The sequence below is a fragment of the Petromyzon marinus genome, chromosome 9, assembly GCF_048934315.1.
Source record: "Petromyzon marinus isolate PM22_M1 ecotype Great Lakes invasive population chromosome 9, UKy_Petmar_22M1.pri1.0, whole genome shotgun sequence".
In the NCBI taxonomy this organism is placed as follows: Eukaryota; Metazoa; Chordata; class Hyperoartia; order Petromyzontiformes; family Petromyzontidae; genus Petromyzon; species Petromyzon marinus.
This window is the reverse complement of record NC_133675.1, coordinates 8,260,452-8,274,602: the sequence shown is the minus strand read 5'-3', so window position 1 is coordinate 8,274,602 and position 14,151 is coordinate 8,260,452. Positions and strand designations below refer to the sequence as shown.

The 14,151-nt window shown below is 42.0% G+C and overlaps 2 protein-coding genes across 6 annotated transcripts in view; one reads left to right on the top strand and one right to left on the bottom strand.

The window, feature by feature from the left end:
* Nucleotides 1-3,276, top strand: part of VWA2 (von Willebrand factor A domain containing 2) — a 21,662-nt gene extending 18,386 nt beyond the window's left edge. Inside the window, exons 14-15 of the mRNA XM_032950607.2 lie at nt 1,354-1,476; nt 2,408-3,276. Coding sequence (XP_032806498.1) covers nt 1,354-1,476; nt 2,408-2,463 — 179 coding nt within the window. The 3' untranslated portion in view covers nt 2,464-3,276. The remainder of the gene's footprint in view (nt 1-1,353; nt 1,477-2,407) is intronic.
* SH3TC1 (SH3 domain and tetratricopeptide repeats 1) overlaps nt 2,321-14,151 on the bottom strand; it is a 26,189-nt gene continuing 14,358 nt past the window's right edge. For all 5 annotated transcript variants that reach the window (XM_076065864.1, XM_076065863.1, XM_076065865.1 and 2 more), the window contains 7 exons: nt 12,428-14,134; nt 11,897-12,074; nt 10,019-10,169; nt 8,644-8,766; nt 7,575-7,725; nt 5,995-6,191; nt 2,321-4,630 (listed from right to left, as the gene is read on the bottom strand). In XM_076065864.1, coding sequence (XP_075921979.1) covers nt 4,385-4,630; nt 5,995-6,191; nt 7,575-7,725; nt 8,644-8,766; nt 10,019-10,169; nt 11,897-12,074; nt 12,428-14,134 — 2,753 coding nt within the window. In that variant the 3' untranslated portion in view covers nt 2,321-4,384. The remainder of the gene's footprint in view (nt 4,631-5,994; nt 6,192-7,574; nt 7,726-8,643; nt 8,767-10,018; nt 10,170-11,896; nt 12,075-12,427; nt 14,135-14,151) is intronic.

The following is a 14,151-nucleotide window of genomic DNA, read 5'->3' as shown; positions in this document are numbered from 1 at the left end:
TAAACTGTGTAAAAGTTACGTGTAAAAGCATTGCTAATAGGTTTTTCCCCTTTTTTCTGGCAACAAAATATGTGTTAAGATGTTAAAACACCAAACTTAAACCTTTTTCAATTAATAATGTGTGCATTAACCACAATGCTTGTGGTCAGAATGCAAAAAAAAACCACACTGATAATATATGCATTGTCCTTGAAACTGATTGGTCCACACCCAAGACAGCTTTCTTTTGAGCCTCGTCTCAAACGGTGTTAGACCAATTGCAATACGGTACTTTGTATGAAAAGCTGCCTATTATTAAATGCCATTTGACAAGGTGGTCAGATGGTTTGGAGGTCAGATCGCTGAGCTTGCACTGCTGAGAAGCAGAGTTTGAATACTGTCAGTCACTTGTAATTAAACCATATGCTGATATACATCGGATAACATTTTGCTTTGCATATTCTTTGGGTCTTTCGGTATTGTCACGTAGAACAAAAACACGATGATTGCTTGTGTTGTGATCGAAACGTTGTAAAAAATATATATAAAAAATGTTGTACTACGTGACTTTACCGAAAGACCCAAACAATATAAATTCCTGCAGTCACGAAAGCTTCAAGTCAAGATTTTGCTTTGCACTTAATTTGACAAAATTGTAGTCTGATAACTCAAAATGTTAGTTTTACTGTTATGTGGCATATTGCGAAAGTGGTGCCCCCTAGTCTGTAGGCCAGAGGTCGCTGTAAAGGGTCTCAGAGGTATCTCTGTGGTATCTGCTTCCATGTGCTGTTCTCTAACACCAATGGTTCCATTTTGCCTGAATAAATTCCAGCTCGTTCATATACTGGACTGTGCACGCGACTAGTAACCACAGCCATCGCAAGAGGCATTGTGGACGTGGCGTGCTGGGTGAAAAAGTATTTTCAAGGTCACTCACCTGGACAATCCCAGCTGAAATTATATCCTCATTCCACTCCTCTTGGAATCTTCATCCTGCGACATGACACCAATGATACCCTTGGGGTAAAACTGGAGAAAGACTGCAATGAAAATTATAATACAATGCCAATTCAATGTTGACTTAAAGCTTCCGTGACTGCAGGAATTCATATTCTTTGGGTCTTTCGGGAAAGTCACGTTGATAGGTTCAAAGAAAATAACAAAAATAACAAAAAACTACAACGTTTCGATCGCAACACAAGTGTTCGTCTTCCTGATGACGACCGCTTGTGTTGCGATCGAAACGTCGTAGTTTTTCTTTTCTTTTCTTTGAACCTATCGACGTGACTTTAGCGAAAGACCCAAAGAATATGAGAATTACATTTTCACTCAGGGCTTTCTTTCGATAATTTTGCAAACACATTTTCCACGCAGAATCCAAGCAGCCGACCAGCCCCTGCTTGCCAAACCCCTGCACTAATGGAGGAATGTGCTCGCTGCTCACCGGCAGCTACCACTGCCAATGTGTGGGTTGGGATGGGCCTCACTGTGAGCACCGTAAGTATACTCGCAACTTACACGCTATGCTAGTACTCAGATTGTAAATGCTGTGGATTTACTCTCCAACACACCGGTGTGCTGTACTAGTAACGCATTGGCATTTTCTGTTTACGTGACAAACCATACTAATTGGCTGTGTCGGGTGGTGCTGAGTTTAACGACACATTTATATTTACACGATCGGAGACAAAAAAAAAACCTGTATTATGGACGGTGTGCTTTTAAAAAATATTTATGTACATGTACTTGTACAGGCCTTTTGTAAATCCCCTATTAGATGAGTGTTTCTCCACCACACCTGTGCAGGTGGCTGTGGTTATTTGACTATGCCATGGTGGTAAATGTATGGTAGCAAAAAATGTGTAAGCATGGAAGTTCAGTACAACCATTGATTTTGCTGTACTGTTTTGTCTTCAACTACCAACCACGTAGACTGGCAATCATGTTTTTGCTAGGTGGTCATGCATCCAAGCACTATACTCAACTCTGCTTAGCTTCCAACATCTAAACGAGATCGGGAACATGCTGGGTGATTTAGTCAGAGGCAATGTTTATGTATTATATTGTATATTCGTTAATCAATTTAATAATGAATGCTTCCCCACACCAGTATTGTTTGACCATGGCTAACCACGCTGGTCAGTGCAGGTTTGTAAAGGGGGGTGCCAAAGATGGCTTCAGATATTACTTGCCACTAAAGACAGCAGTCTGCAGGAATGGAACCCAGTGGACCGGGTTCATAACCCAGGGCACTAACCACTGCGCCACCAGTACACCGCTATATTCACATATACTATACCCTAGGATAAAAAAAAACACACCTTAATGAGATACACACATATGCTGCTGAGGCATTGCTTTATTGATTTATATGGCAAGAATGGAATGTTTTATAATATTGTAATTTTGTTTTATGTTTCCTGCACAGGAATTAGACGGCATGACGTTCACGCTGGCTACCATTACACGGGAGCAAGAACATAGCTGTTTGTTAAAACGATAAAAAATATATCGTTTTTTCATATGTTTTACTATGTGTTTCATAAAGTGAATATTTTATCACCACAAATCTATCCCGATAAAAATAAGAGTTGTGATTCGGATGCTTCAAATGATCACACAAAGAGAAAATGTACACATTTACATTGTTCTGCCATATTTGAATTGACAATCGCATGTTAAGTGTCACGTTATATACACAGCGATGTTAACAATGAACAGTGTCGTACTGATGACAAACATATCTCAGTTATATAGCAAGTTGTTTGCAAGCTAATTGTCACGATTAAAATAGAGTTCAACTTCTCATGCGACTCACGAGAAACCATGATTAACAATCATCATACATCGAATACATCAGTGCAATACTTAATGGCATAAATATACCTTTTAAATTGCTTTGCTTACTAATAGCCAGTAGCTTGAATAAAAATCAATCTTAATATTTCAATTTTCATAATGGCTTGTGTAAATATAGCAGCAGATATATAAATACATTCTTTGTTTATTCTGCCTGATAAATCATGTTTGACGTAAATGTTTCTTTTCCACAATATCTTAGTATTTGAAATATATACACAGTGCAATAGGCAAACAGTAAAAAACGGTACAAATATGTAAAATGAAAATTTTTCGTATTTGCGTATTTTGACATTACATTTTTAATCATGTATATTTTAATTATCTACTAATATCACTCTTTTCAACCATAAATCAATGCATAAACTTTACATGAGATTAATTGAATGTGAAATGACTTGTAAAATATATTAAACACAGTAACGACATTGTGAAGAACACTGGCCCACACTTTCAGTTGTCTGATGGCAACTGTCCCATCTTGTCTAAAAACAACAACCTTGTGACTGATCCTGAAGGCCATGATACACTCGGGCGACGTATTGGCAATCCTTCATGGCAATCTTCCCTTGCAAAGCATAAGGGCAGCTATTACCTACTGATTAGGCAATCGCACAGTAACAGAGTTCTGTTAGCCAAACAATACGGTTTCGTGAGAGCTGTGTTTTCTGACTGCACCTTTGAGTGACCATGTGAATCCGAGTTTTCCACCGAGGGCAGCAAATTTGGCAACTTAATATTTTCACCAAATAAAATTGTGTGGTAACCATTGCTGGGGCCGAATTTTGGCAAAAATTACCTAAGAACGTCTCCAGTAAAAAACTACCGAAACGTCCTTGTCTGGCCAAGACGGTCCCAGCTTAAGAAATACTTTTCAAGTATCCCAAAGCTTTTGCAAAAATATAGATTTTTTTTTCTTCTCCCGGTCGAAATATTTCTGGTCAAATGTTCGACTTACGATACGGGAAGCATAGGGTGGGGCTACATGAGCAGTGGGTGGGGTTGATAAGAGGTAGTAAATGGGGCCAATGTAACAGTTGGCAGGGCCAATGTCAAAAGCACGAGGAGGCCCTCTCACTGGGCGGAGTTCATGGCGCTCGAGTGGGCGTGGCTATGTAGACACGGGCGGAGCTGACCAAGCTCCCCGTGTTTTCCGGCTGAGCTTCACAGAAATTTGGTAACTTTACCAAAGTTGTGTTAGCGCACTGGACTTAAACTACGGAGGTTGTCGGTTTGATCCCCCTGCCTCTGTCCAACAAAAATAATAAATGGATCCCCTACATTTGATCGGCAGATTGTGTGTGGTTGGGTATAGTGTGGGTAGATATGTACGTTAAGCGAAAGTGCGGGGGCTAATCGGAGGTGCGGGTACTCCCACCTCTTCCAAGACGTCTGGCCAGCATGGAAGAGTAGACCAAATACCCTCTTGCAGGGCTTTCTAGACTTCCCTCTAGTGAAGCCCCTTCTGCCAGCAGCATCATGAGCAAGCCATTGCTGCGCTGCACCTTTACTCTTTTACCCCAGTGTATCATGACCTGTGATGGCTCTAGAAGCGTTGCTTCGATGGCATGGACGTTGTTGGCTTCCGGCTCAGATTGATGCGCTTGACGTTGAGCTCGTTGGCCAGGGCTCGCGCCTGCTGGTACAGATGCAGTGAGCGCACCCGGTCCAACACCTGATTGTGGTAGACGGATGCCAGGCGCTCGTACAGCCTCAGCTGCAGCTGCTTGTTGCCCAGCTCCAGCGCTGCCAACAGGGCCATGTTGTAATAGGCAAGGGCGTCTTCGGTGGTCTGGTGGGATAGGATAAAATGGGACAAAAACCAGCTCTGTTTATTTATAAGAATAATAACAAAAAATATTCAGTTGGTTCAGTGGTGGAATTTATTGTGGTCAAGCGTTTACAGTGGTAGGGCCACTCTCTAAATTGGATGCTGCACACAAATGGCTGTGCTCATTGCCAAAGAATGCCTCCTGCTCCAAGCTGCTTCCGGGAAGCGTTAAGGGGCTCTGTGCAGTGAGCACCTGCAGACCGCTTTTCAGAGATAAAAATTTTTAAATAGCAGAATATGGAATTTACACCATAAATATGTTAAGTTTTTTTACTTAATGATGTAGATTTCCCTTAGACATTACAAATGGACAAATATTATATGCCTGCCAAAAGAAGATATGTTGAGAAGCAAAGCTGTTGCTATGTAACGTTCTTTTCTATGCTTATATTCATTAGCCAGGTTGTGACACTTTGCTTGATCGATTAAAATAAATTATCATGCACAGGACAAATGCGTAGAATTATATAAGACTCAATCTTATAGTATATATGTCATTTATATGTGAGTAATAAGCGAGGGTTAAACTTAGGCTAACGAGATAGACGTAACTTCATGAACAATAAAGAGAAAAGACAAATGGACTGTAATACAAATGAGACGAAAAAAATGTAATCGCTGAAGGTAATTGCAGAACAAAAGCTTGACTAGTCATGGAAACGCTGGCGAGATGAGCCTTTACATTCCCGACGTCAATTTACTTTTTGTTTATTTGGTATTTTAAGTGGAAAAATACTCTAAACGACCGGGAGAGAGGGGCTTTACAAAATACCGCATAGCGCGGTCGCGAACCCAAATTGGCGACATCATGCCGAACACAACCACTCAACATTTGACTGAAACAAAAAAGAAAAACCATGCATATGCATGCATTCCGTAACACCTTCCAACACATACTTGGACCTTATGTATATATTGCTGCTGCTCTGTTAACAAAGTTGGCAATAAATATATTGCGCTGTTGGCCACACAACGGGATGATGTCATATGGCACATGGCGTGAGACGTCGGACAAGGTGATCTAGGTGACATCGCCCATAATGTTGTCATTGGGAGGGGAGGCACTTGGCTGCCAGGGCAATTCCTTTGAAACACTGTTTTTTTTGGAACAAACCCTTTCATCAAATGGTTTTCTACAAGTCTCTAACAGCAACACAACCATATCCTAACTTTTTATTCGTATTGGATCATCTTTATCACCCTCACATTACGGAGAAGCAGATGGAGCTCCATGCTGGCCAGGTGTAAAAAAAAAAAAACTGCTAAAAAAAATAATCTCGGTCCCGGGAAGAGTGGTCTCGGGTGACAAGACTGATTCCTCCTACCCTGAGCTTGTCGGAGGCCAAGTCTCCGAGCCTTAGGCAGCCGTGCATGCAGTAGTAGAGCTCGTCGTGAGAGAGCCGGCACGAGGTGGACAGCGACAGCGCACGTAGGAAGTGGTGCTCGGCCAGCTGGAAGCGGGCCTGTTGAACGCACGCCAAGCCCAGCCGATGGTACGTCACCTTCTCGCTCAGGCCGTCCCCTGCAAACGAATTTAAAAGCAAGTCAAAGAATTCCCACCCACCCCACCCGCCTCTCCTGCAAGTGCCGTTAACAAGCACCCCAACCATAACCGGCACGGCGCACGTGGCGGTAGTGGTGGTGGTGGTCAGAACCCCGTGCTGCTGTTTACACACCGCATCAGGTGCTATATTTAAGGCTGAGTCAACCCAGGGGAAGCCTTTGACCGAAATTTGTGATCACCGCCAACGTTAGCCATGGCTGGGAATGGAATCCATGGGCGCCGGGGTTGGTAGTGCAGTGCGCTGACCACTGTGCTTACTGCGACGAGTTCACACGTGTACGCGCGCTCCCACCTGCCCAATGTTGGCCCATGCAACGTGTTGGATTCCATGTGACCTTGTGGCCTGCAGGCAGGCAGCTCTGGCGAGCGCAGCCGGTTTCTTAAGTAACTTTTTTTAAAAGTCGTAAACTGTATCTCAGTATTTCACAATGGGAGTGTTTTGCGGTACTCTTTTTGGACACTCTGTACGGTATCTGGCTGTCCGCACAGCAGAAGGTAGTGCAGCAAATAGATATTTTCGCACTGTACTGCTATGCTTTGGAAGGCAATGCTCCTGCCTTTGCCAACCTGCCCTGACTAGCGTGGTGATGTATGGTAAAATAACTGACTTAACCCTCACGGTCTGGGGAGGTTCCCATTCATCAGCGGGCATTTTTTGGAAATGCATTGTAAATGCTGTATCTACTTCATTGTGGTAATTACGCGCAGGCTAGTTTGTATGTTGATGGCCGCAATTGACTAAGAGAAGACTTAGAGAAGTCAGATTTCCCAGAAAATGTGGACAGTACACATCTCTTCAACTCCAGCGCTGTCCTCCAGACAGTCTCGTCCCTTCACCTGATGAAGGCCGCTTGTGTTGTGGCCGAAACGTCGTGATTTTTTGTTATTTTATTTTCACCTACGTGACTTTACCCAATAGAACCAAAGAGTATAGTACACATCTCACCGATCAATGGTTGTTCTGCCCCCTAGCGGAGTTAATTAACAGTGCACACTGGCATCTGCTGATGTTTGCACACGTTACCATGCTTATGTTAACGTTACTGTGATACAGCATAGCATCTGCGTCACAAGGTTAACCAAATAGTTTGATAATAACTGCACCAATAATTGGGTTAGTTTCCTCTTGATCTGGCGAAATTCCAGCTCTGCGACTTGAATGAAAATAATGGTTTTGATCCAAGTAATACACTGCTAACTGCATATTTCTCAACGATAGTTTCTTCACCTTTCTGAGACGATGCCAGTAACACAATTGGAATGTCATTAGGCGGACAAAAAAGCGGTTAAGAAAATGGGTTCATGAACTGTGAAAAAAATATGAAATAGAACGGTATGTACCAAGCTGCACGCTTAACTGCAGAGCGTCGGTGCTATGCATCGTGACTTGATGAGGATTTCCCAGCTGGCAATGCAGCTCTGACAGCTTGTGGCAAAGCCTTAACTCTCTCCGCTTGTCTCCGAGGTGTCTGGCAAGTGGCAGAGCGTGGTCCTGTTCGACGGAAAGTGTATTACGGCATTAAGTAGGGATTTCATTGACAACAGCACTGAAATAAATGTTAAATTTCACGATAAATAGCATCGTCATGTCATTGCTTCGTGCTACAAGGTGTCAACAAAGATGTCAGCTGTTAGAAAAAAATATTATAATTGGACAGCAGTTTGAGCTATGTCAAAAACAACTATGCACATAAACACACATAATTGGTCGTGTGAACATTTTATCTTGTAAATACAATCTCTATAAACACCTGCATGTCCACCAGGGGAGTGGTGACACATTGTATTGAAGAGCACCTCAGGCATTTGCTAAACCTCAGGTGTGATTGTTTCGAACAATTCTGTTATGTGTTGTTGAAGACCACTTAAGATTAAATTTTTTGGGACAACACTGTTATATTTCCCGTAACCCTACACAAAAAAATCCATCGCCGTTAGGTCTTTCGACATCAGTCCACTTTGTCCACACCAGTTATTGTGGCAGGGTTCCATTGAGATCCTCTCTAACAGCTAATGTTTCCTGACCTGTAGATGCAGCGTGGGGGAACCCACTTTCCTGTTGGTTTATGAGAGAGTTGAGTGGGACATCCTTCGTGAGTAGTAGCGCAATGTATAGGTGCTGTTGAGTGATCCTCAACAGCACGCGACAGAAACAATTTAAACAATCGCACAGGCTGTTGATGGCAAACACCTGGGATGCTTCCAAATCTTTATAGGATGTCCGTCGCTAACACCATGATGGACGTGGATTATTAGAAGGATGAATCTCATAGAATAAAATCTTACTACCAATTTGGTGTGTGTGTGTGGATCTATGGTTTTAATTACCAAGCTCAAAACCAAATTTTCGTTTGTTAGCAATGGATCATACCTCTATGTATGCTGTACAATGTTATGATTATGTACTCACCTCGTAGAAAACAATGGCTTTTTCTGGTTCCCTTTTGCTGTTGAAGAACACATCTCCAGCCGCTTCATAGACATGCAGGGCACACTCAACTTGTCCCAGGGTTAGGGCAACCTCCACTGCCATCTGATAAGTAACACAACAACCATGCCTTTAGACTTTACTGGAACATAAATTGCATTGTGTCGTGTATTTTCAGCGGATGCTTATTCCAACTGATGATTTCATAATGGGTTCATAATATTTAAAAGTTCCTTTATAAAAATGAGTTAAGATGTAGAATTTGGTCGAGGAGTACAGATGTACAATACTTATTCTTAGCTCTTTCGGTAAAGTCACGTTGAAGGGAAACAATAAAATAATGAGAATTTTTATTGTTTTATATATATATTATTATTTTATTTGTTTCCCTTCAACGTGACTTTACCGAAAGAGCTAAGAATATGAATTACTGCAGTCACGAAAGCTTTAAATCAAAATGTACAATACTTATTAAGTAATGCTCATATCAGCCCATTTACTTCTAGATTTGAAGCTTTCGTGACTGCAAGGATTCATACTCTTTGGTTTTTCGGTAAAGTCATGTAGGTAAAATAAAATAAATGAAAACAACTAAATTAAATCATGATGTTTCGGAGGCAACACAAGCTTCCGTCTTCAGGTGGAACAGTCACAGCAAAATAGCTGTATCAAGTGATACAGCTAAGTGATACAGCTATTTTGCTTTGACTGTTCCACCTGAAGACGGAAGCTTGTGTTGCCTCCGAAACGTCGTGATTTAATTTAGCTGTTTTCATTTATTTTATTTTGTAATTTAATTTAGTTGTTTTCATTTATTTTATTTTACCTACGTGACTTTACTGAAAAAAAACAAGGAGTATGAGCCCATTTACTGTTGTACGGTACTAAATAATGTTTAATATTAACTCATAATGGGGCCTAATCTTTTCGTCGTCATGCTGATTGTATGAATGTCATGGCAGTTTTACAAATGGGCAAATTCAGTCAAAATTTTAAAATCATCCATATGCAGTGCTATTTATATGGTATATATTTATATGATCACTTTTCCCGAGTGGAAGGCAATGTCTGCATTTCTTCGTTATCAATGGGCAAATTATTTCTGTCTGAATTAGCAGCCTAATTGGTTGACATACTATACTCAAGTAAAAAAAAGCCACAATAACGATCATACTATTGATTACCCACATCTTTAAAGTGTCAGATATGTATTTATGAAATGTAGAACTGCCCAACTGCAAAATATAAGAACAGGAAAAACAAAGAATTATTACGATGGAGCAAGAGGGCAAGGTTATACCATGGCCTTGCAAGAATAATTACTGTCATCATAGTTGCAGGAGAGGTGTTTCCTGACCTGTAGATGCAGGTCCACAATCTCATTCTGGCCAAGTTTGCTGTAGATGGTCCCTGCTAGGAGCCATGCCTCAGCTGTCCTTTCCATTTCCCGAAGGTCAATGAAAATGGCCAGGCTGCGTTTCACGTACTTCACAGCCTTTCTGTAATCCCTGACACGTGCATTACATCACGGTGTTTAAATGGAAAATTAATGCAGATGTACGCTGATTGTGAATGCTATATATGGTCAATTGTAAACACAACTTAGACCCAGTAAACTAATCTGATAAATTAAACAAGGAAGAAAAATCATGCATATGCATGATTTCTGTAATGCTTTTCAACATGTGCTTGTGCTCAGAAGTATTTCATTTTTGTTGAATGAATGCAAATGACCTGCTGTAACACGGATCGTGAATGGACACTAATGGGTAAAATGTAACAAAACTGAAAAGTGCACTAAAATGAATGTAGAGATTATATTTCGACGTAAATAGGAATACACGTAATGTATTGGTTAACACGCGCAGGATAAAGATATGCTATTGACTGCTGTAAGTGGGCTTGGACAAAAAAACATGTCCCAAGAAGGAAGGCTAGCTAATGGTCAAGATAATTATGAAATGGCAGCACAGGGAGGAAACATGCCCAAGAGTACGTCCACCATTTATATGGAGTGATGAGAACTTCTTGAGTGCAAGAGTGAGATGGATTGTTGCATTACGAGGCCATGAGAGATAGCAGTGGCTTGGGAAGGCCTTCGTTTAGCAGTGGATTGAGCTTGGCTAATGATGATGAATAACGTTAGGCTGTTGAGCCAGATCGTGAGATGATGTCACATGGCATCAGGATGAAGGCACATGGTGTGTGGTAACATTGCCATGGGGAAAAAAAGGCTTTTCTGCTTAGTCTTTTATTGCCACATTTTGGGAAACATTTAGATCAGAATGTGTCCCTAGTCAAAACAAAAATGTATTTTTTAAATGTCATATTGGATCATTATGAGATTGAGTCCCCCCACTACAGAGATAACGCATTAAGGCTTTCAACCTGAGTTGTAAATGATTAAAAAGTATATTATCAAGTGAATGCAATGTATAAACGGAACATGAGTTATGGATTTTTCACACAAAACATACCAACAGATTTTGGCCCTTTACATCTTACATGAAATGCCAGACTAACCACCTTCAAAACATTTGCATAAATAGTGTAAGCACTAAATTAGCATTATACTTCAGTCAAATATTTTGCCGTGTTAATTATTAACCGTTTGCATACCTTCAAAAGAGTTGCAAATCATTGCAGGAACAGCAAAACCTATTTTGAACCACATGCTCTCATGTTATGGTCATCAACAGCTTGCTGTGCATGTCATACCGTTCAGCAATATATTATTAAGCATACCAACCACGATAGTACACGCACAACAAGTACAACACCCGACAGTCAATCCACGACTGAGAGTCATTTGACCTTGTGAGTCGTGAGGATTATATGACCATATTTCACCACGTTGATCAGGTAATGGTAGATGGGGTGAATAGACGTGGGAGCATAGAAGTACACCACGACATCGGATGTTCCTGTACTGCCCTCTGCTGCCCGCTACATAGGTCTGTAGCCTATAACAACCTGTTTTGTGAACAACGTTCTGCCATGCAACGTTCTGCCATCCAGTGCTATGCAGGCTTAACCCTACTTAGCTTCTGAGATCAGATGCATTTTACGTAATTTGGTCATAGGCCAATAATGATGCTATATATTAAATAAATACAATTAATAGCATATAATAAACATAATAGAAACAGTTGTTTGATATGGAAGCCCTCTTGAAATACGAGACACAGTGCAACTATGGTGTTAAACACTACAAAGGTAACACACAATGCAATACCTGTATTTTCCCAATCCGTGGTATATCTGACTCAGGATTTGGAGCATGTCACCCTCCAGCCGCTTGTCACGAGAACTGCGAGCCAAGTTGAGCTGATGTTCATAATAGATGATGCATTGCAGGTCATTCTTTTGGGATGAATAATGCTGGCAAAGGAGTGCAGTCACATGCATCTGACCTGTCATAAAAATAAAGAATAATTAACACCTGCAGCTTAAATTATTTATAAACGGTAAACGTGCAGCCCTGCATTTGCTTGTTCACGCCACTGTTGGCAGAATGGCCTCCAGAGGGGTATTTTTCCATACTCTTCCACACAGGCCAGACATCTTGTAATATATGGGAGTACCCACATTTAACCCCACTACACACAACCCGCAGATCAACTAACTTCTGTGTACCAATCTGTACTGCTGGGTGGACAGCCATGTGGGGGATTTCAACTGTTGCGACGTCTTGCCCCGTTACGTATTAAATGATTGGCGACTATGCTGTTGCATGTGTGGCAAGTTCAATGTTGTTTTAACAAACCTCTGACATCATTTTCTTTCAACGCGATGAGAAGTGCAATTTCGTAACACTGTAATCCTTCACTGGGATTTCCTCGAGTGTAGAAATTTTGTCCCAGTTTGACAAGAACGTGATTAAACCACTCCTCATGGTCACGGTTACTTGCTGCGAAGTATTTGTGTACAGCCTTTAAAAAGCAAATTTCAGCAAAGAGATGAGCCTTGGCGTTGACTGCAAGGAATCCCAAGTTTCCATAGCAGATGGCCACATTTGTTTCTTCACCACAACTCTCAGCCAACGCTAAGGCACTTTGGAAATGTGTTGCAGCCTTAGGTATGTTGTGATGTCTTGCATGCACTATGCCCAGGAGATTGTGTATGACGCCAGCGGAATGGGAGCCAAGTTCTGGATTTTCGAGGATTTGTGTAGCAACGGGGAGACAGTCAACCCTGATGTACATCCAGGCGAGCTTGAGCAAGAATGCCGCTGCTGCTTCTCCTGCTGAAGAGACCACTCTGACCGCATTGACTTTGTTGAGGTGACACACGGCGTCGTTAACTTGGTGCTGTTGCAGGTAGAGTTCAGCGAGACTGAGATGGGCGTAATTGTGAACGGAATTGTGAAGATATTTGTGTTCTTCCTCAAGGGGCTTTTGCAGAGCCTTGTAAAGGAACGGCGCGCACAGCGGTGACATTGTGGTGCGACGCGCCTGTCTGTTCTTTATCGTTCCCTCGCTTTTCACAATGAGTTCCACACATCTGATGCACTCAGTGATTGTCATCTGGTCACAGTCGCAGGCACGCATCATGCTGCCAAAAGATAGCCTCAGGAAGCTTGTGGCGTACAAACGGTTGAGGAGAAAGTAATAGGATGAGGTGTGTTTATTGCTCAACTGCTGGAAATGATTTGTAAGATCTTGAAGTCGTTCTATGTAAGGCAGTGCCTCGTCAGCTCTATTCAGGTTGAGCAAAGATTCGGCGATGAGAAAACAGATCCTTCCTTCCAAGCGCAAGTCATTCTGAAAGATCACTTTGCTGAGAAGGTGTTTAAGGATGTCCTGCGCTGAAGATGACCCAGTGCATTTTCCTGGGAGGCATACCAGGAGAATTGCCGTCTTTTCCATCATCGCTGTCGCCTTTTCTTTGTTCATCACTTTGAGGTACATTGAGGTCAGGTTTGTGTAGAGTGCAGCCATGAGAAACATATCCGGGAAATCTCCATCTGTCATGCTAAGTGACTCCTCGTAGTAAACGCGGGCTTGGGAGAACTTCCCTTGCCTGGAGCAAGCTCGGCCCAAGAGGAAACAGGCTCGGCTCTGAGCCCACTGCATGCCTCCCTTCTTGGCCATCTCACGGGCAAGCTCAAGAAAGCGTACCAACTCCGTGTCATCGGTGTGGCCTCTCAACAGCGAGTAAAGGAAAGGGCTGTCTTCCCTGTAGAGCACTGCAAACTCTCTCCTGTACTCGGGCGTATTTAGAAACAGCAGGAATTGGATTAGGCTCTCACTGTTTGTCGACCAGTTTTCGTTGTCTGAATCGTCACCGCATTTTGTAAGTTCCACTGAGAACCAAAGTTGAGGCTCCTCTGCCACATTTGCATCTTTGAATTTCTCGTGGGGAAAAGTATTCTCCAAAACGTGGTCATTGAGACCAAGCTTGAGGATTGTTTCGAATTCAAATGATTCCTTTGTATCTTGACTGCAAGATCTCATGCTTTTGACAACAGGATCTATGGTAGACACAGAA